General features: G+C 53.7%; 1 protein-coding gene across 1 annotated transcript in view; it reads right to left on the reverse strand.

The window, feature by feature from the left end:
* The window catches only part of NEURL1B (neuralized E3 ubiquitin protein ligase 1B), a 44,483-nt gene that overhangs the window by 20,368 nt on the left and 1,808 nt on the right, over nt 1-22,307 (reverse strand). Inside the window, exon 2 of the mRNA XM_065905513.1 lies at nt 1,759-2,304. Within this exon, the coding sequence (XP_065761585.1) occupies nt 1,759-2,304 (546 nt within the window). The remainder of the gene's footprint in view (nt 1-1,758; nt 2,305-22,307) is intronic.

Genomic DNA, 22,307 nt, shown 5'->3' on the forward strand with positions numbered 1-22,307 from the left:
CCTTCCACATGCCGGGCGTCATGCGGTATCCCTCTCATACACCATCTCATGTTCCTCTGCCAGCACTCCCATGAGGTAGGTACTATCGTGAACTCATTTTACAGATGAAGAAACGGAGGTACAGAGAGGTGTGGTCACCTGGCCAAGGCCACAGAGCTGGCAAGTGGAGAGCCATGTGTGGAGCAGAGATCCACGTGACTCCCATCCCTCTGCTCCTAGCTGCTCAGTTCTGCTGCCTTTCTTCTGGGGAGTTGGGGGCCCGAATGCATGCATCTCCCCTCCCTGCCCAATGGTGGTGTGGGCAGTGACAGCGGCAGCAAGGAGCCCAGGGCCAGGGTTTTCCCTCAAGATGCAGGGCAGAAAGACCAGAAGTCGCCCAGACATGCAGATATACAAACTGTACTCCATTCAAATCAGGGAACACTCCTGGGCAATGAAAAAGGAACACATTTCTGATATAGTAACAACATGGACGAATCTCAAAGATCTTGTGCTGAGATTAAGGAGCCAGACACAAATGCATATAATGCATGATTCCATTTATGTGACGGTCAAGTAGTGGTGCAATAATCTATGGTGAAAAATTGAACAGTGGCTGCCCCAGGGGAGCGGGGGGCTGCCTTAAGGGGCAGGCAGCAACTTGGCTTATGGTGTTCGGTGTATAACTCCATCAAAACTCAAACTTTAGATCTGTGCATTCATTGTAGGTAAATACATATAGGGCTGTGTCCCCTGAGAAACCTGCTCTCCTTTTTCTCCCCCAGAAGTGGAGGCTGGGCTGCTCACATGCAACCTGGGTTCAAGAGCTAATGCCACAAACAGAAAGCAGGTCAGGGGCTGCCAGGGGCTGCCAGGGGCTGGGGGGAGGTGAGGATGGGAGTGGCAGCTTAACGGGTATGGATTTCTCTTTGCAGTGATGAAAATGCTTTGGAACTAAACAGAGGGGATGGTTGCCAACGGAACGCCACAAAACTGTACACTTCACTTTTGTGTTATGGGACTTTTACCTCAATTTTAAAAAAGTTTAAAAAGAGAGAAAAATAGGGTCTTAAGAGCAACAGACTTGTATCCCATGAGTTCTCACCATCAGAATCTCAGAATTAGTCACTCCTCCTTTGTGAGAGTCAGGGCCACACTTACCTGCCTGCATCCCCAGTGGACCCTGACCCCCTTAACCATGGACCTTGATATGATACCTACTGTCCACCGCCTGGGCAGTGTAGGTACTAGAAGATTAGGTCATGGGTTTGATTGCTGAGTGAGGAAGTGAATTGTGAGTGAATGAATGAGCAAATGCATAAACAGATATGTGAATGAGTGAATGTATGAATGAGTGAGCAGAAGAATAAATGCTTGCATGAATGAATGAACAAACAAGTGAACAAAGGAGTGAAGGGACTCAAACAGGGACGGATGAAAGGATGAGTGAGCGAGTGAGCACACTACTTCGTGAAGGAGCAGGTGAGGGGACCTGGACGGGACCGCGGACTCTGGACCGCACCCGTGTGCATGCCCATCCAGGTTCTGCAAGGCAAATCCTTTACTCTGGGCCTCAGTCTCCCCATCGGTAAAACGGGGGTGGTGGGTTGTTGCCAAAGATAAACGAGTGGAAATGTGTCAACTGCTTAGAAGATGCCTGGCAAAGGGAGCCCTGGGTATTCGTGAATGTTAAGAAACACACCCTCATGCGCACCAGGACCCACTCCCTGGTCCCGGCGGGGCCACCCTATCTCCCTTCCGGTGGGGACCGCGACCTACCGAGGAGCTGCACCTCGTCGGTGATGCCGTAGACGTCGATGAGCGCCCAGAGCGGGCCGCCCACCGCCACGCCGCAGTGGAAGAGCACCGGCTCGCCGTCGTTGACGCTGTAGAAGACGCGGCCGTGGCGGTCCGCCCAATAGGCCAGCACCGTGTCGCGCAGCGCCAGGTTCTCGGGCAGCGCCTTGGCCCAGTAGCCGGGCCGCGTGACCAGGTCGGGACAGGCGTACTTGGGGATGTCCTGGGCACTCATGAGCGACGGGTCGTGCGCCGTGAAGCCGAAGCGCAGCGCCCCGCTCCAGCCCGGGCGCACGGCCACCAGGCGCAGCCGCACCTGCTCGTACAGCCGGATGGGCCGCTGCGTGAACGTGACCCCGTTGCAGAAGCTGTTGCGCCGCGTGGCTCGGCGCGAGTGGCCGTCTAGCCGCACGTTCTTGCCCTTGGCCTGCGCGTGGAAGCGCGGCGCCTCGCCCAGCACCGGGCGCCGCTCCGGGCCGGGGCCGCAGCAAGGCCGGGTGGCCAGGAGGCGCGCCGGCGGGCTGGACTCTGCGGGAAGAGACAGACAGCAGGGTTAGGCCCCCTGGCGACATTGTGGCCCCGATTTGTCTTTTGATAGTCATGTCCGTTTGTAAGTTCCACCTTAATTTGACCTGTAATCGCAAGTTTCAGTCACTCCAAACTGCCCAAGACTGCTACAGCAAACTCACTCTGTGCGCTTCACAGATGAGCGGAGAGCAAGGTTAGCCTGTTTATGTCCGACTAGTGAAGCACTGTTCAGAGCCGTTTCACTCGCAGACAGGCCAACACCAGTGAGCTTGTCAGGACAGCCAGGGTGGGACCAACTGACTTTTCTGTCCCCATCAAAACCCTCCACATCTAGAAAGTGTGTGAAAGTCGCTCAGTCGTGTCCGACTCTTTGCGACCCCATGGCCTATACAGTCCATGGAATTCTCCAGGCCAGAATATGGAGTGAATAACTGTTCCCTTCTCCAGGGAATTTTCCCAACCCAGGGATTGAACCCAGGTCTCCCATATCGCAGGTGGATTCTTTACCAGCGGAGCCACTAAGGAAAGCCACTTCTAGAGGCTTCCTCCAAAAGCCACTTCTGGGCTGCAAAGTCCCTCTAAAGGCGACAGCAACCTTGGATTCTTGAGGAGTAGTGGAAGGTCTTTGGTTGCTTTTCTCTGTATAATTTTTATTAAAAAGGAAATTTGGGTGCCCTCTTGGGATCCCCAGTACAGCCTGGAATCTCAGTTCTCTGGCACTTCCTGGTTGTGTGACACGCAGCAGCCCCAATCACTTCTCTAGCCTTTTTCCTTGCCTGTAAAATGGGAACATTGGCTTAACTCACACAGCTGCTGAAAGATCATGTGGGTGAGTTCCAAGAAGACTGCCTGGCACAGAGCATGTGTTCAATAGGCAGCTAATAACACGATGATAATACTGAGTTCCAAAGGACACCCGAGCCGGAATTCCGACTTCTCCTCCCCCGCACCCACAGAGGAGGAAGGCATTCTTTATTAGCAAGGCTGGCTTTTCTAGAACACACACCTTTCATAATACATTTCTATGGGGATTGAGACCTGAAGGCCCTGGAGAAACTTGGGACAGTCTCCTTACAAAGGATCTGGTCGCTGGCCACAGCTCAGAGTGACCCGGTCTGGAGGTGGGGGCATTGTCCTTCCCAGCTTTCCTCCTCCATCGGGGGGCAGTTCCTGGGAGGCTCCGGTAGCCTGGGAAGTAGCCAGGTGGGTAATTACTGCACAAGTCTCTGGCGCTCGCTCACAACAGCAGCTGAGGACAATTTTCATGGCAAAAGCTCACGACTCACAGGCAGCCCCTGGCACACAATGGTCTGTAGAATGGCGACCCCGGGAAATGAGAGCCCACTGCAGGATCACTCTTCCCACACCAGCCCTGGGGTTCACTGTGCTCTGGGGACATCATGGGGTTCAATTAACACAGGCTACGGGGAGTGAGGACAGGAGAAAATGAAGAGGGAAAGGCAATGACAATGCAGGCACACCATGGCTCCCCAGGCCCGAGGGACCGAGGCCCCAGTCACCGAGGTAGGAATTCCTGCTGGAGACCCTTCTCCATTAACAAGCCACTGACCCATGGAAGGCAAATAACAAGCAGTTAAGCCAAGAGCAAATAAGAAAAAATAACCCTCATGGGACTTCAGTCATTCATCCATTCAACAGATGTTTAGCGAGCACCTAGAAAGTGCCAGGTGCCATGTTAGGCCCTGGAAATACAGCTGTCACCAAGACTGATAATGTTCCCACTTGGGCAGTGCTGTCATTCCAGTGGGCAAAGTAAGACGATAAACAAAACACACCTGGTGGGATGCAGTCAAAGGAGGGGCAGAATGGAGTGTTATGCTAGACGGAGTTTTCAGGGAGGGCCTATCTGATGAGTGACTTTTTTTCTAATTTTTTGGTCATACCTTGCAGCATGTGGGATCCTAGTTTTCTGACCTGGGATGGGACCCGCACCCCTGCAGTGGAAGTGTGGAGCCTTAACCACTGGATCAGCGTGGAGTCCCTCTGACGAGTGACTTGAGCAGATCTGAAGGTGAAGGTATTTGGGGGAAGAGCATTCCAGGCAGAGTAACTCCCAGTGCACAGGCCCTGAGGTGGGAATGTGCTCGTTGTGGGTGGGACGGTGTCAGTGGGTTAGGTGTGGAAGGAAATGACGGCAGAGCTGGAATGGTGGGGACGGGGGGTGGGGGGGTGGGAAGGAGCCTACGGTTGTCGTTTGCTTTTTCTTTCACCATTTCACTCTGAGTGAGATGGGACATTTTTGGAGATTTAGAGCAATGGCACCCCACTGCAGTGCTCTTGCCTGGAAAATCCCGTGGACGGAGGAGCCTGGTGGGCTGCGGTCCATGGGGTTGCTAGGAGTCGGACACGACTGAGCGACTTCACTTTCACTTTTGATTTTCATGCATTGGAGAAGGAAATGGCAACCCACTCCATTGTTCTTGCCTGGAGAATCCCAGGGACGGGGCAGCCTGGTGGGCTGCTGTCTATGGGGTTTCACAGAGTTGGACACGACTGAAGCGACTTAGCAGCAGCAGCAGAGCAAAGACATGGTAGGAAAGTTCAGGCCACATGGTGGAGAGTAGACTATTAATGGGGGATGGGAGGGTGGGCTGGGGTCTGGGCAAGGAAGCTAGGGGCTAGGACAAGGCTGCAGGATTCCTCCAGGGTAGAGATGATGGTGCCTCAAGTTTGGGGCAGGGAGCTGTGAGTAAAGGTGGGGAGAAGAAGTCTGATTCTGGATATGTTTTGAAGGTAGTAGAGATTTGGAGGTTTTAGTTTTTCATGAGGGAAATAAAAAACATTCAACACACAGTCGGCCCTCTGTGTCTTCCGGCTTTGTGTCACTGAATTCAACCAACCGTGGATTGAAAATATTCAGGGGAAACAGATTCCAGAAAATTCCAAAAACCGAAACTTGAATTTGCTGTGAACCGGTAACTACTTACATAGCATTTGCATTGTATTTACAACTATTTACATAGCATTTACATTGTATTAGGTATTACAAGTAATCTAGAGATGATTTAAAGTATAAGGAAGGATGCGTGTAGGTTATATGCAAATACTACACCATTTTATATAGGTGACTTGGGCATCGGAGTTGGGGTATCTGTGGGGGGTCCTGGAACTAATCCTCCTGCCCCCAGGATACTGAGGAATAACCGTATTTGCTTTGGATGTTTAAGCTGTATACAATAAATACAGCTTAAACTGTATTTTAAAAGTATACAAAATTTTTAAAAAGGCATCTTGGTTCTATGACAGATACTGGAAGTGGCAAGGAAAGGTTGGGCGATACCAGGCGTGGACCCTGGAAAGCAGGGGCTTGTCTGTTTCATCTGTGATTCCAGTGCCCAGCAAAGGCCTGGCACACATCAGGTACTTGATAAATGCCAGCTGCTGCCTTTATTATAGTTGGAGCAGACTTTGGAGAGCATCTCCTCGAATAAGTCCATTTTGCAGATGAAAATGGGTCCACAGAGGGAGAAGGAACCCGCCTAATCTCAAGGTCACTAAGGGCCTGGGCAGGAACCCCTTCCTTGGGTTCTTCTGGCCAACTACCCCTGACACAGGGAGGCAGAATGTCAGTGGTCACTCCCACCCAAGGAGGGTAAGGAGAGCCCTGGGCGGGGGTGGGGAGGTGCTGGCCAGGCACCACCTCCCACAGGCCCTGGGCCATCGTGAAAGAGGTCCAGGTTTCGCAGCTCCCACAGCAGGGGAGCCCTGTGGGCACGGGTTGCTCCTCCCTCCTCCTCCAGAGGGAGGAGAGATCTAGCTTCTCTCCAACTAGTGGGTTGATCTCACCCCAGCTCAGAAACGGGTGTGCCTCAAGTCTGGCCAATCAGATCACTGTAAACTTTCCAGGTAGCGGTGCCCCCTTTTGCTTACAAGCCAGGTTGAGCTAGGTTTTTGATACTTGCAAACAAAACTGTCCTGACTGATAGTTACCATGTATTCAATAACCTTGTATGGAATACCAACTTTGGCCTGGTTACTTGCCATGCATTTCCTCATTTAATCTTTATAATAACCCTTTGAGGTAAGGACGACCATTAACCCCATTATGCAGATGAAGACATGGAGCTTCAGGGAGGTTGAGTTATTTGCCTAAAGTCACACAGCTAGCTTAGCTAAAGGCAGAACTGCGACTGAAGCTACATTTGTGTGACCTCCATCAGCCTTTTTAGCTATTTTTTACCATATTCTCTCTGCTCTTTAGGAATCAACACATGATGATTGACTGAGCTCTAGATCCCTGATGTAGAGAGGGAAGCAAGAAGCCACCTATTGATTCCTTGTACCCGTAGGTGGCTCTGCTAAGCAATGGACAGAGGGCAGCAGGCAAGATGCTCACTCCATTATTCATGCACCCATCCATCCACCTATCCATCCATCCATCCGTCTGTCCATCAGTCATCCTTCCATCTACCTATCCATCCATCCTTCCATACATACATTGTTCACCTTCTTATCCATCCATCCAAAAATCCTTCCACCCATCTATCCAACCATCCACCCATTCATCAATGCATTCATCTATCCATTCATTCATCCATCTGTCCATCATCCATCCATCATCCACCCATCTATCCATCTTTTCTGAAGATATATCTGCTGATGTGAAACAGTAAAGGAGCTCAGTTGAGGATATAATCCTGCCCTTGTGGAGATCTGAATCTTTCCATGGAAGAGAAGACACACAGGTGAATAGACATGAACATTCGGGACCAATAATAACAACAGAGACCATGTCAGGCATTGGCACTGAGGGGCTATCAGGCCCAGAGGAGATCCCAGATTTAGCCAGGGGCTGGGGGCAGGGAGTGATGCCCACAGAGCCAGGTGTTAAGGGAGGAGATGAAACACTGCAGGCAGTAGGGGCAGAGGTCAGGCAAGCTGGACCCAGAAGGAAGGTTTAGTCCTATGGAAGGTGTGGCAGAGAGCGTCTGAGGGTGGGCAGCCACTGCTTTGCAGGGGTGAGGGCTGAGGAGTGAGGGCGCGGTCAACGTCACGGGGACCAGATGGGAAGGCCCTGAATGCCCGCCAGGGAGGCTCAGAGTACACAGCATGGGCAGAGGGAGCCACAGGCTTCCGGCAGAGCAGGCCAGCCCTGTCTGTTAGGGAGGGTCCCTGAGGCGGCAAGGGGGGTGCACACAGGGCCAGGCTGCGGGCCATCTGCAGGACCACAGGGTGAGCGCAAGGGCCCGCTGGAGAGCAATACTGCGGGACAAAAATCCAACGACTGGGAGAAATGCTGCCAGTGTGAACCGTCAGGAGAGGCTGCGCAGGCCGGCAGAGCCTGCGCTCTCCACGCCCACCGCGGCCTTGTGCCAGCCACCTGACTGTGGATGGCAGCGTCCTCCAGTGTCCAAGAGACTGGGCTCTCTCCAAGGTCCCTGCAGTGGGCAGACTCTCCAGGAAACGTTACATAGGACCACAGATCAAAAGCACCAAAGATCACAGGCCCCCCTGATTTGATTATTTTTATCTCAGCTCCCATCATCGTTGTTTTTCTGACTTTATCTCTTCATCAGAGAGTTTCTTTCCGAAACTGGCTTGGGAACCCTGAGTAGATGTTCCTTCAGGGAGGCCTGGCGACTTCAGTGGATGCTGGAGTTGGGAGAAATACTGCTTTGTTACGATAAGGGGAAGTTTCCTGCTAAACCAGCTATATGTTAGGAAAAAGGCAGACAAGTAACCAGGGAAGTTTACATATTTGTTTAATTTTGATTATATGATCCAGCTTCCTTCAGGGAATGAGGAATAAACACTATTTTAATCCCCCGCCCCTCCTCTGAGGCCAGAGTCCTGATGGGAGATAAAGAAAACCAGAGTGAAAAAGTCTGTAAGAGGATGTGTTATTTACACAAGTTGAAAATGCTTAAAATAAAAGAACAACATGAAGCAATCTTTAAACTGTATACCCGTGTCAGCCTAGGGGAAGCAGCTTCTGCATGAAACAGAAAACTGTGGCATGGACCCCAGGGGCCTCGGAGAACATCCCAGTCCGGGGATGTCAACAGAAAACCTGAACTTTATTATTTAAATTACAGCAGTAAACATTGCAGTCATACTAGAGCTTGGGAAGAAGGAGAAAACTCCCCCATCTCCCCACACTCACCCCTTAACTCATAACACATTTTTCGTCATCCCTGGCTGGCCCTCATCCACAGGAGCACCACTGGCTCTGCTGTCTCTTTGTGACCTGTCTGCAGCCAGATGTTTTTGCTATCACGGTGGTGGTTGAGTGGCTAAGTCCTATCCTATCTTTGCGACCCCATGGAAGGTAGCCTGTCAGGCTCCTCTCACCATGGGATTTTCCAGGCAAGAACACTGGAGTGGGTTTCCATTTTTTTCTCCAGGGGATCTCCCAGACCCAAAGATTGGACCCACATCTCCTGCATTGGCTGGTGGATTCTTTACCACTGAGTCACCAGGGAAACATTTTGATAACATGGTGGTGGTGGTTCAGTTAGCTCAGTCGTGTCCGACTCTTGCAACCCCATGGATTGTAGCCCACCAGGCTCCTCTGTCCATGGGATTCTCCAGGCAATAATACTGGAATGGGTTGCCATGCCCTCCTCCAGGGGATCTTCCTGACCCAGGGATGGAATCTGGGTCTCCTGCATTGCAGGAAAATTCTTTACCAACTGAGCTATAAGGGAAGCCTTTTGATAACATGGTTGTGGTTAATTCTCAAAACAAATCTTCACCTACAGGATTCTCATCTGCATTTTCCAGGAGAAAACACTTCCTGCAGATCCAAGGAGCAGCACTGAGATATGAACCCAGCTCAGTCTGACCCCAAACCAGTGCTCTTTCCTCTTGCCTGACTTTCTTCCATTTGTAGTGTGGAAGTACTAAGCATGAAGTAGTACTGAGTACCCTTTCTAATTTCCTTGCAATCAGAGGACACACTTAATTCTGCTTCCTGCCTTTTCTAACATTACATAAAAAGCATTTCCCCCACATAGCTCCCAAGCATTCACCGTGCTGTTTCACGGCTGCAGAATATTCCACTGAGAACCAAAAGGTCCCCCACTGTTCCCCTCCTGGGGATCACTTCAGCTGTTCCCCCAAATGGTTGAGTCTGTGAGCAGAGTTTCCCGGCTGCTTCTCACTGGTGAGAAAACCTTCTGCTAGGAAGGGGCCCCAGCCCACACCAGGGACCAGAACTTTCCCTCCAAGCAAGGCCAAGTCCCAGCTGGCCTCATGGGGGTGCTGCCTCTGGCCAGTGAGCCCCCTTGCTCTCTGGCCAAGAACTGGGTCCTGGGACTCCAAGAACAAGACAGGGGGAGGAGACTTCTCTGTGGTGGGAACCAAGGGGAGATCTCTGCACTCAGTCCCTTCCTGTGCGTAGGAGGGAGGGGACCGTCCTGGCCCACCCCTCAGAATTAACCAAAGGCGGCTCCAGCCTGCCAAGAACAGAGGGCGGGACTTTCCAGCATCTAGTCAGGGAAGCAAAGCCCCAGCTTAGAAATGTGTGAGCAGAGGTCTCCTCTGGTGGTCTAGTGGTTGAGACGCTGCACTTCACAGTGGGGCTCTCAGCTTCGATGCCCGGTTGGGGGAAGTTCTGCACACCATGGGGTATGGCCAATAAAAAAACCCAAAAGTGTATGAGCAGAGATGTGGGGGGTGGAGATGAGCGGCTGTGGGCAGTTAGGGAGAAAGGGGCTCTGTTTGGGAAAAACAAGTGTTGGCACTGCCAACCTTGGGCTAGTTGTTCCGGGAGGCAGGGGACAGCCCAGCTGTTCCTTGGGCCGGTCCTTCAGGGCTGGCTCTGCTTTTTACTCGTACGTGCTTTAGGACAGCCTTCATGGGCTCTGGGTGCGAGCCCCTGCTTTGCTGCTCGCTAGCCTGAGGGGCCTTTGGGCAAGTCACCACCTGTTGATGGTGCCTGAACACAGACCCCCCAGGCTGCAGGGAGGGGCGGTGAAAGCAGGGAAGCCCCCAGCGGGAGTCCCAGCACACTCATTCCCTCCCTCATGGCGAACATCGGGGTCCGACCCTTGGGTAAGCCCCTCACGCCATCTCTCCCACACGTTTATCTCCTAAATCTCAATTTGAGAGGCGGTTAAAAAGAGCATAGGCTTAGAGTCAGACAGACAAGGGTTCAAATTCTGATTTTTGTCATTTTGCAGCTGTGTGATCTTGAGGTACATGCTTAACTTCTCTGGGCCCCCCGACCAGACCTAGAAAACCGGTAAGAGTCACCTCCACCCTGCATGATTGCTGTGAGGACAAATGAGGCCACAGACAGCTAGTCAGACATGGCGTGTGGCACATAGTAGGTGTTCAGTTAACACTGGCTCCCTCCCTTTACTACCTTTTGTTGCCCCTTTATTGAGCAAAGGTTTACTCCTGGGTCGGAGATGGCTATCTGTGTGTCTGGAGAATACATCCTGCAACGTTGCTCCCATGGAGGGCTGGTAACCTTGGCGAGGAAAGGCCTCTTGAAAACCCCAGGGTCACTTTCCCTGTGTCCAAGGACAGAGGCCTATTTTTAAGCCACCCCAGCAGCATCCCAAATGCGCGCTGTGCCACCCTCTGAACGATGCCACTCATCGCCCAACCCAGCCTTTCCTTTGATCTAAAAAGAGTCCAAGGAGATGGCATTTACCGCCAGGAGGATGGCAGGAAGCACAGCTCTGGCTTCTCTGGACGCCGAGCTGACGGCCCCCAGCGTGCTGGCATTCAGCAGATGGCATTCTGGCTGAGATTTTCAGCAGCTTCCACTCCACCGGGAAAGGAGATTGCCAACCCTGAGAAGTATCCTGCCCCCTCCCTCTCACAGAGGCTCTAACTAGCCTTTTACCGAGCCCTGGGCACACACCCGCATGGCCCTTTGTGTGCAGAGCTGGCAGCCTCACAACCCTTCAGGGGGGACTGTTCTGCCTTCACTTTCCCGGTGAGGAAACCCGGGCAGCAGAATCGGGCAGGGGCGGGAGGCCCTTCCTCCACCCTGCCCCACCAAGGTGGCCGGGCCTTGCTAAGGGTGATGAAAGCGGTACCAGCCCCTCTCCCCGGGAACACACCCACACTCCACACACACAGTTTGATGGACAGTGTCTGGGGCTTCCCGAACCCACACACATCTGCCCTTAGACGGTGGCCCTTCCGTAAGAAGGATTCAAGTGACAGTGGGAGGAAGCAGCGCGCACACACGCGTGCACACACGCTAACGAGGAAAAGGCAAGGCTGGTATTGGCAGGCTTTCCGTCACCCAAAGCAGGGCAGGGATGTCGGTCTCCTTCAGCAACAGAGTACCTTTTCTATTGGTGGGTTTGAAAGTGGATTAGAAAGAAAACAACCACGCCTCCCTCACCTCTGCCAAAAAGAGCAGTGACATGCACCCAGGAGACAGACGCCAGCCTGATGGGACTTTGTTCTGTGTCAGAGGCCTGGTCGGCCAGCACTCAGGGTGGAAAGGGGCCAGCCCACACTGGGAACCAGCACGCAGCTCCTCCCCGCTCTTCTTTGCAAACAGAACCCGGTCAGTGCAGCGCCGCGGCCTGACACTCCTGTCAACAGCTGCAGGGAGGCCCGGGAGGAGGGCTGGAAGTCACGCGACACTGCTCGTTGGGAGAAAAGGCCGCTCCTTCCAGGTCTAAGTGGCAGCCCTCTTGGCTCAAGTGGGCTCCGATGCACTGAGTTCCCAGGGGGTGAGGTCATCCCCCGCCCCAAGTCTGTTCAGCAGAGTTGGGATTCCCAAGCTGGCTCTGACCCTCTTCTGGACCCCTCGGTTGAGGTCTCGTCTTGATAAAGAGGCCCGGGAAACTCCAACTTCAGAAGCACCGGCTCTCAGGGTCAGGGCCCCCTGCTGTGGGGGAGGGTGGGGGGATGCACCCTCATTCTTTCTCGAGCACATCACTTCCTCCTGCATCTGACATTTACAAAGCATCTGCTCCAGGCCGGGGCTGCGCGGGCTGCAGGCGCACACGCACTGACAACTCACGCAGAGCTGAGACCAGTGGGGGGATGGAGACAGGCACCATGATGACCTGAGGGGTCAGCACCGCGGGCTGGAGCCAAGCTTCTCAGAGGGGCCGCTCCGGGGGGTGATAAAGGATGGGGAACTGTGTTTCAGGCTGAGGGAACAGCACAGACAAAAGCCTGGAGGAGAGAACAAGCTGAGTGCACTTGGGGAAGGGCAGGGAACAGAGTGTAGAAGGCAGAGGAGAGGAAGTCAAGGGCTCCATCACAAAGTGTCTTAAAGGCTGAGCAGGGGAGGTTAAGGTCCTCAAGAAGACTCTGGGGGCCACTGAAGGGTTGGAAGCAAGGAAGGAATCCCTGAGGATCCATCTCTCTGAAGAATGAGATTCAAGTCCTGGGCCCTCCCATAGAAACCGTCCTTTCCTCTCTTCCCTGCCTATCAGAATGACCTGGGACGGCGGGAATGGGGAATCCAGGCCAGTTTTCAAACACTGCTTCCAACGGCTGGCACAGTCCTGCCCTCGGCACCTGCTTCTCCTCCAGGCAGCTTCTGGCAGCCACCTGCTGATAAGCCAGCTGATTGGCCAGCATGCTCCTTCTCTTTCCCAAGGGCAGCCACTCCCCCAGCCTGGGTGGGGCCCAGAAGCCTGACTGTTCACTCCTCGCCTTAGCCCTAGGCTGGAACCTGCAGGAACCAGGTCCCAACTTTGAAACAACAGATCCACTGGCCCTACATTTCAGGATCAAATGCAGCTGGAAGCTCTCCTAGAACTTCACTGTTCTGGCTCCTGGAGCTGAGCAAATGCTCTTCACGAGCCTGAGGGCTGGGTAGCATTTGCTGGCCCTGAGTGGTGGTAGCCTACCCCTGCGGCGCTCCCAGTGTATGCCAGGGGCGAACCATGCAGCCCATTCATTCACGGCCTCACCCTGCCAGGCAGCTTCCTCAAGAGGAAACTGAGGCCCAGAGAGGCAGACATCCTGGCCAGAGGCCGCCCAGACTGTGAGGGCAGTGCCTGTTTCTGAATCTGGTCCTGTCTGACCCTGGAGGTTGCATCCTTCCTGTTTTAATGCCTCATTCCCCCCCCCCCCCCCCCCCCGCAAGGTTTCTCACTTATCCCCTGAACTGCAAGAAAAAAAAAATTGGCTATGTATAAGAGACAAAGGTGGAGTGAGGCCCGGCTTGGTCTCGGGCGGCTGGGGGTCGGGGGGGGGGGGCAGGGGTGGTGCTGCTTCTCATCAATCAGCCTGTTTCAAGCAACTCAAAGGTCAGGGGATGGCAGAACTTGGGATGAACAATCAGTAGCACCTTAAAAAAGAAAGCAGATTATAGCAGTGGGATGGAGCCCCAGTGCCTAAGGGCCCCAAGGTCAGAAAAGGGGGCTGGAGGTGGGCATGACCCGAGAGGGAAACCTCCCCGGGCCATGTGGAGCCCGGGCTGGTCCTCTGCCCACCAGACCTCCTGTGACCCTCCTGACAGCGCTGAAGGAGGTGACCGCTACCAGACCTACTGCCGCTTAGGAAGGACGGCTCAGAGAGGCTGAGAGGGTGGCCCAAGGCCACACGGCCAGGAAGTGGTGCAGTTAGCGTCAGAACACATACCAGCCTTCTCCCGCGGCTAGGAAGAAGATGCTATGGGTGCTCCGGGCAAAGGGTAGACGTGATCCCTACAGGGAAGGAACAGCACAATGCCTGGGTCCTCACCTTTCGAGTCCTTCCCTGCCTTGATGGCTCTGAGGCCCACAGAAAAGTGCCTCAAAGGTGCCCCTGCCACTCTCCTTCTTTCTCCAGAGATCTGGGTTTCTCTTTCATCTCCCCCCAGATCTGTGAGTGTAGACTCAGGACGCCTGCAGGAAGTCTGCACGGGCTTCTGCCCTCTGACCCAATGGGTAAAGGATAAATGTTGGAAACGCACACTCAGGAGTCCTGATGAGAATCTCCATTTCATACATCCTCAGTTCTGATGGTCCTAGAGTTGTTGGCTCACTGGGGCCTCTCTACATCCCTATGAACCTATTTCTTAGATGAGAACATTAGGTCTGGATGGAGAGGGGTTGGTCCAGGGTCATGGTACAGGCAAACAGCTGGGTCAGGATTTGACAGATCTGAATCCAAAGCCACGCACACTCTTGACACTATGTGGAATCGCTTGCCCAGCCCGCCAGGGAGTACTTTTGGACTCATCACAGGGCCTTGAGAGTGCAACCCACCACTGTTGGGTCCTATTGCTCCTCTCTGCTTCATCAGTTTCAGGAGCACAGATTCCTTGCCTTCAAAGAATTTGAAGTCCACTTATGGAGTCCCCATTTTATATCGGCTCAGACTTCTCATGGAGTCTCCTATTTATTCCTCATCAAAATCCCATAAGGGAGGCACCATCATTCTCCCCATCTTAAAGATGGGAAAGCAAGGTTCAGAGAGGGGGAGTGACTTGCCCAGGGTCACACAGCTTAGATATAGAACTGAGATTTGAACACAAGACTGCCTCCAAAACCAGTGTTCTTTCTACCCCCTCTCTTAGGGATTCCAGCCAAAGACCCCATCTGCAATCTCTCTGTGACCCTTTGTAAGGCTCTGGGCCTCAGTGTTCTGATCTGTCAGATGGGAGGTGGGACATGGTGATTCCGAGCATTCTCTAGTCCTGGGAACAGAGTCCTTGAGAGACCTGTCTGCAGGGATGAGGGACCGCACCATCCCCAGAGACGGGAAATTCTGCTGTCCCATGTCCTGCCCTTGAAGTACCCAGAGTCTAAAGGGGAAGGGAATGTCTTCTGAGGGTAAGGATCTGCCCCTGTGGGGTGGAAAGTTACCAAGCAAACCCGGCTTGGAGACCCAGGGCACGTGGGTGCCCGCCCAGCTCATAAATCCATTGTCCTTGGAGAAAAGGAAAGAAAACCTGTGTCTGTACGACATAATTATGATATAAACAATGTGTAATGTTGAGGATGTAAACAGAACACATGTTTTAATAGCTGTGGGCATTCTGCCAACTGCCAACATGCCAACGTGCTGACCTGACTCTCCCACCCCACCCACACCCCCGAACAGCTTACTCATTAAAGAATTTTCTCCCTTCTGTCCAGCATGAGAGGAGAGGCTGCCCTGAGTCCCAGTAAAAAGGAGAATGAAGGGGAAGGGACTGACATCCAAGAATGGCCGCTACTCAGAAGTACCTGCTGCTAAGTGTGGGAAAGTGCTGAGGCTGGCAGGTCATGGGGGAAGGTACAAACCCAGAAGGGGGCAGGTTGCTTCATCTTCCTGTGCCTCAGCTTCCTGATCTATAAAATGGGCCTAAAACCTCCCAATGTGCAGAACTGGCAGGGGGATTATATCAGCAAGAGGTTATGAAGGGCCCTCCTTGCGTTCAGCAGATGAGCACTGGAGACCCCAGGGTCAAAAGGCGCCTTTGCAGACAGTTTATCCCAGACCCATGTGATGCTCCAGTTGTATCTGCCACATCCATGTCAAGTCCCAGTCGGGCTAAACACCAGTGCCACTCCAGCAAAGGACACTGCCTCCCCTGCCCTCACTTGACTTCCAGGTAACCTCCATAGTTAGGAAGTACTTCCTTTGACCGAGCTGAAATCTCACTGATGTCCACACAGGTCTGGTCATGTCTATGTTTGGTCCACAGGGCCCTTCCCTATCAAGTCTACTCCCCTGCCTCATGGATCTGAGACATGTAGGATGTGAGACAAACAACTACAGAAGTTGATGAGCAACTAAAAAGAAAACTGCCAGACAAATATAAATGCTCACAGTTTTAACACTATGAAGGTTTCCAGGGCACATGTGAAATGCCCCCCACCTGACCCCCTGTCCCGACGTGGCAGTCATCCATCCAACATCAACATCCCTTCCTTCTAGTCGGAATCACGTTGGACTGCTTGAGCTGTGAGCCCTTAGGCAAGTCACTTTCCCTGTCTGTTCTCTCAAGAGTTATATGGGACTAAAAATAGTAGCTGTTTCACAGGGCTTGTCCTGAGGGCTAAATGCAGGCGCCTGCTGAGAACAGTGTCTGGCACAGACCGACTGAGTGATACAAGCTAGTGGTTATTATTATTCTTTTGTGTCTGTCTCCCTTGGGAGTGTCGGGCTCAGCGGGGAGCAGGGGCTTGCTTGCCTAGTGATTACACAATCAGAACGGTTGCCCCCCTGAGCACTCACTCTCTGTCAGACACTTTGCAGGCCTGAGATGTAACATCATTATCTCCTTTCTGCAGAAAAGGGAATCGAGGCAAAGAGAGGCCAAGGCATCTGTCTAGATAATAAGGCTCAGACCCAGGGATGGAGGCACCGGCCCATGCTGTCACCAGCTCTGCTAATAATGACAGCGCAGCATGGGGACAGGATTCTCCTGGCCTGCAGGAAAACCTGGGTGCAGGCTGACGAAGTGCTCTCGCTCGGGCCCCATACCCTTGCTGAGGGACCGGTAGGGGCTGCCTGTGGCTCTGAGTGAGATGCGGCTGCGAGCCCCATCAGTGGGAAGGATGTGGGCAGCAGTGACGCCTGTCAGTGGGGCTGGGGGTGACCGAGCACAGGCCAGCTTTTATCAGGCAGACAGGACCGGAGGAAGGGGTGCGGAGCTCCAGTTCACCCCTTCTCCTCCAGAGCAAGATTCCCAGAGGCCACCTCCACCTTAAGAGTTAGAGTCTCCAGGCCCTGGGTGAGGCGGGTGGGGCTGGGGGATGGAGCTTTTCTATAGGCAGCTTCACTCTGGCTGCTGGGGACAGAGGTGCTTCACCTCCCCAGGACAGAGAAAGTAAGAAGGCGTGCCTGTGGGAAGGACAGCCTGTGGGGAGGGGGGTTCAGGAGCTCAGGGTGAGGACAAGGGCCCCCGGGAGCAGTGTCCCACAGTGGCGGGGAAGGGGCTTTGGGGTCAGGCAGGCTTGGGATCAAATTCCGCTCTGCTTCTTCCTTGCCACCTAGGCCACGGCAGTTCTCAGGATCCTTCTGAGCTTAGTGTCCTCATCTGTGACGTGGGAGCCAACTTCTGGAAGACGTGCCCTGACGGTTTAAAGGGATGGAACAGAGCAAGGGCCTGGCACGGGGCAGGCGTGCTACGGTGCTGGCCATTTGGCTTCACCCCCCAGGCGGGTGCTCACAACGGACGGCACGTTGGCCCCCTTCCTCTTCTCTCTCTGCTTTAAGCTCCTGCCACACACCTGGCCTCTGGGCTTCTATTTTCAGCCCTGATAGAGCACCACCAAGTGCAGAGAGCCCTTTGGTCCAAAAGAGGAGAAAGCCGACTCTTTTTGTCCACAGAGAAGATTAAACAGCCTGTCTGAGCAGCCTTTGTGGACCAGCCCAGCAGACACAGCGCTTCATCCCAGTGGGCAGTGTGGCATCTGAGAAGCTGAGTCTCCTGACTGCAGGCCAGAAACCCCTCTTCCTCTGACCTGATCTCCACCCACCACTCTGACTTCATATTGTCACCCCCACTTGCACTGGGACCCCCAGAGCTCTGCATCTCCCCGTCTACACGCCCAGTTCTCCCTCCCCTTGGGCCTTTGCACATCTAATCCTCTGCCTTGAACAGCCTTTACCATTCCCTTGTGGCTAACTTCTCTGCTTTCTGGTCTCAGCTGGACAGCACCTCCTCCAGGAAGCCTTCCTGCTTCTCCTCCCAGCTCCTGGGCCCCCCTCCCCAACTTATCATAACTGCCCTGTTCTTGTCAGTCTCTCCCACTAGACCTGGTGCTCTGGGGGGCCAATGCAAACTGCAAAATGCAACCTGCCATGCAGATACTTCTCATCAGAAATGAGATGTCTTGGACAGGGCTCAAGGAACCGTGGGGAGCTGCTGTCCGTGCTATGAAAGGGAGGCCTCCCAGTCCAGTCCTTTGGTTCGAGGCTTGTGGTCACCTGGGGCAGGGTTTTCAAGGCAGGAAGTGGAGGGCACTTGTCAGTCACCCCCTCCAGGGGCCCCAGGAGTGGGCCTGAAGGCTCTCCTTTCCATGGGGGCAACAGTAACCGCGACAGCCACCGCCCTGGGCATTGTGCTAAAGCCTCTGCCTGTTCTATGCTGTTTAATGCTCACCCCCGCCCACTGTGAGGGAGCTGTGCACTCCCAGTCCAGCTGAGGAAACTGAGGCACAGAGGGGAGTCCTTGCCCACATCACTGCCCTAGGAAATGGTCACGCTGAGATGGACCCAGGCAGTCTGACGACGAGATGTGTCTAGACCGGGACACCAGACCTCCCGCTGCTGTCGGCCACGGAGCAAGCTCATCACAGTCCTTAACCGCTGCCACCCCCAGACAGAAATGCGTTTGACACTGTAACACGCAACACAGACACACACACCGGAAGCAAAAGTTTCTGAGAAAAGAATACTTCCTACCTGAACACACTCGATATTTCACTTTTTATCCTAGTCTATGTCATTAAAGGGCTTCCCTGGTGGCTCAGCGGTAATGAATCTGCTGTCAAATGCAGGAGACCCTGGGTTTGATCCCTGGGTTAGGAAGATCCCTTGGAGAAGGGAATGGCAGCCCACTCCAGTATTCTTGCCTGGAGGATCCCATGGACAGAGGAGCCTGGTGGGATACAGTCGCTGGGGTCGCAAAGAGTGGGGCACGACTGAGCGACTAACCTGTCACTTTCGTGTCACTAAAGGCTTTTTAAAAGCTGGTCTCACACGATCCACGGCAGTTAGGCCACTTTATCCGGTGGCCAGGCCTTGTTTAGGTGCCAGCCCCTCCCTCTCTGAGGCAAAGGGTAACAGTGCCTCGAGCTCTGCAGTGACATAACCAACCACGTGACGGTTTTACTAGAGCTTTCCATCCTTCTTCCACCAGTGGCCGGTTCTCGGGGGTGGGGGGCGTGCCCGTGGCTGTCCAGTCATTCACGACTGAACCCCAGGGCTAGTACACAAGATGTGCCCAACAGATGCCAGATGAATGAACGAAGATGCACACTCAGGCACGTGCAGAGCAGAGCACACCCCAGGGTCACCCCAGCCTGGGTGCACGGCACTTAAGCAGAGATCAGGGTGGCTTTAGGGCAACCGAGCCACGGAAGACCCTGAAGGCAGACAGAAAAAGAAGACATTTGAGTGGCGGGAGGCAGATGTTCAGTGGGACTTTCCTTCAGATGCTGCCTCCTCCAGGAAGCCTTCCCTGCCCCCACCACCCCAGGGCTCCCTCCTTTCCTGCCAGGGGAGACAGAGAGGAAATGAGAAGAAGCGGATCAGAAAGAGGGTACAAACAGAGGGAGGCCTTAGATCCTGCTGGCTCCAGATTCTCCCCAGCAACTTCTGCACGTCTCCTATGCACTGGACAGACCCGTCCCTCTTTCTCACTTCCAGGGATGGGTAAGACTGCTCTCCACTCTACCCCGCCCCCGCCCCCGCATCCCCGTGGGCCAGCACCAAGGAACCTCGACTGGTCAGGGTCCCTAGCCGTGTGCTGACAGCCTGGCAGGGTGCAGGGCTGTCGGAGGAAGCACTGTCACTTCGAGAGGCTCAGGGTCAGGCCTCAGATGGGGGGCTATAAAAGTGATTCAAGACCTGTGGGAGGGAGGCAGACGGGGCCAGACGAGGCAGGCAGGCCCAGCCGGACTTCATGCTGTCACTGGGTGAGCCAGGGGGAGAGGTGCAGAGCGGGACGGCACTGGTTGGGTCATCCGAGCAGCCACCGTGATGGCTGTCAGGAGAACGAGAAAGGCTGCTGTCCTCCCGGAGCTGACACAGTCCAGGTCTAGGGAGAAGAGCGGCTGCTGGGTCCGCGGAGCATTGGCCCCCTCTGCCAGAGGGCAGAAGACCTGACCCATGTCGGCCCAGTAGGCCTAACACCCACATGGCTCTGGATCCAGGTCATATAGAGAAAGAGGCTGGGCAGGGAGGGCCCCAGAGTAGCCCTGGAGCAGCAGGTGCTTCTGGTCTGGATGTAGCATCTGCAGATTGACATCCGGGTTAGGAAGACTGGATCTCCCCCTTAACACTGGCGTGCCTTTATCCTTTATGTCTCCAAGCCTCCATCCGCCTCCCTGTAAGATGGGGATAAATATAGACCCTCTATAGGGTGTTAGGAGGATCTGAAATAGGTGATGTGGGTAAAGCCCCTGACTCAGGGCACAGAGCAGGTTCAGCACACTTCCCGTACCCGGGAGCTTCAGGACACTGCTCACTGATGTGACACTAGAGAGGGCTGTGGACTCGGTCAAGCATGGACTGGCTTAATGATTAAACCCAACCAGCAGCTTGAATTCAGCCTCTTCTCCAACCAGAACTACCAGCGAATCCCAGAGTGAGCCCCAGGGGCGCATGGAGGGAAGGGACGGGAAGGTGCTGGTGGAGAAGGTGGCGGGTGCCTCCCTTCCCTCCCTCCCTGAGGAATTCTGCTCTCCCCTCCCCCGCCCTGCGTACACGTTTCATTTTTTTCCTTTGCAAAACCCAGATTAAGGCTAAAGGAGTGCAGGGGAAAAAAAAAAGCCATGTGGTGGTATTAAAAGAGAGGCCTGGGTCTGCTAAGCCCAACTTTGCCACTGCCTGACTGTGTGAGTTGGGGCAGGTGTCACAACTTCTCTGGGCCTCAGTCTCATCTGTGAAATGGAAGAGAATGACAACTTATTTTGCAGGGCTGAACTGAAACCAGAAAGGGAATGGGTAATGCACACACTAAGAGAATAGCAAACATGAGTTCCCACGCCGACCCTTAATGCTTGTTTATGGGGCACTGCAAGGGGCCACCACGGTGCTGCCCCTCAGTCGGTGACAAAAGATATTCCTTTTGGGGGGGCATTCCTTATCATATGCAATAGCACAGCAGGTGTACTCAATAAATGGTATCTGAACCAGCGGTTGGGAGGCTACTGCATGTCATGGGAAGACTGCAGGACTTTGGAGCTAAATAAACCTGGATTTCAATCCTGGTTCTGCCAATTGGATAAGCCATGTGAAGGGGAATGAGTCATTTTACCTCTCTGAGCCTTGGTTTCCTTATCTGTAAAATGGAAATGATAATGCCCACTTTACAGGGTTGTTGTGAGAACTCAGTTCATTCATTCATTCAACAAATATTTACTGAACATCCATTATGTCCTACCCACTGCTGCAGATGCTGAATATATGGCAGTGAACAAAATGGGCAAAATCCTCCTGGGAGAGACAGACAATAAACAGCTAACTACACAGACCATGCAGCACGTGGTGATCCACACTAAGGAGAAACCCACAGCAGGGGGAGGGAGTGGGGAGTGCTGGGGGCAGGGGCAACGACAAGAGCTTCCTGGAGCAGACACCATGTGGAGGTCTGGGGGAAGAATGTTCCAGGCAGAGGGATCGGCAAGAGCAGGAGCTTTAAGGAGAAGCGTGCTTGGCATGTAAATAAAGCCACATATGCAGGAAGCCTGGCATGGAATCCAGGTGCTCTGCAAATGCCAGCTCTCTATTTCAAGTCCCATAGAAGGAACCCCACGCATGTGTCCTTTTCCTGAGAATGAAAGCGCAAGGATTTCTACAGGGCAATGCTGAGCCAAGGGCTCTTTCTGCCTAAGATGCAGGCAACATGTGAGCTCCACCACCAGCTTTGGGGCACCACCGAACCCGGTTCTGCACTGGGCAACCAGGGATATAAGATGATCAAGACATGGGCTCTGTCCTCAGGTAGCCCCAAGGAGAGTCATGGAGGTGGGTGATGACAAAGCAAAGTGATCCGATGAACATGCAGAGACAAGAAGGTATTGAGGTGGCAGAGTAAAGGATGGGATTGGGTGAGGGTGGTCAGGGAAGGCTTCCTGGAGGAGGTGAGCTGGGTTTTGAAAGATAGACTAGACAATGAAAGGATATTCTGGGTGTGGAGCGTATCAGGTACTGAGCACAGAGGTGTAAAAAACGGCACAGCGTGTGTGAGAAGCTAATTACAGGCAGGTCAGAAAACAATAAATGGTTCTTCACATTCTTGGCACCTGCAGCCTGATGTGGCGCAGGAATTCCAGTTTTAAACCCAGTGCAGGCTTCAGTCCCAGTGGAGTCTGAGTTTTTCACGCTTAGCTACTGCTGTGAGTAACCAACCTTGACCCCAGGTTCCCAGCCCCGGGGTGGCCCAGTCCACGGAGAGAGGGCTGAGT

The sequence above is a fragment of the Muntiacus reevesi genome, chromosome 14 (genome assembly GCF_963930625.1).
Source record: "Muntiacus reevesi chromosome 14, mMunRee1.1, whole genome shotgun sequence".
Taxonomy (NCBI): domain Eukaryota; kingdom Metazoa; phylum Chordata; class Mammalia; order Artiodactyla; family Cervidae; genus Muntiacus; species Muntiacus reevesi.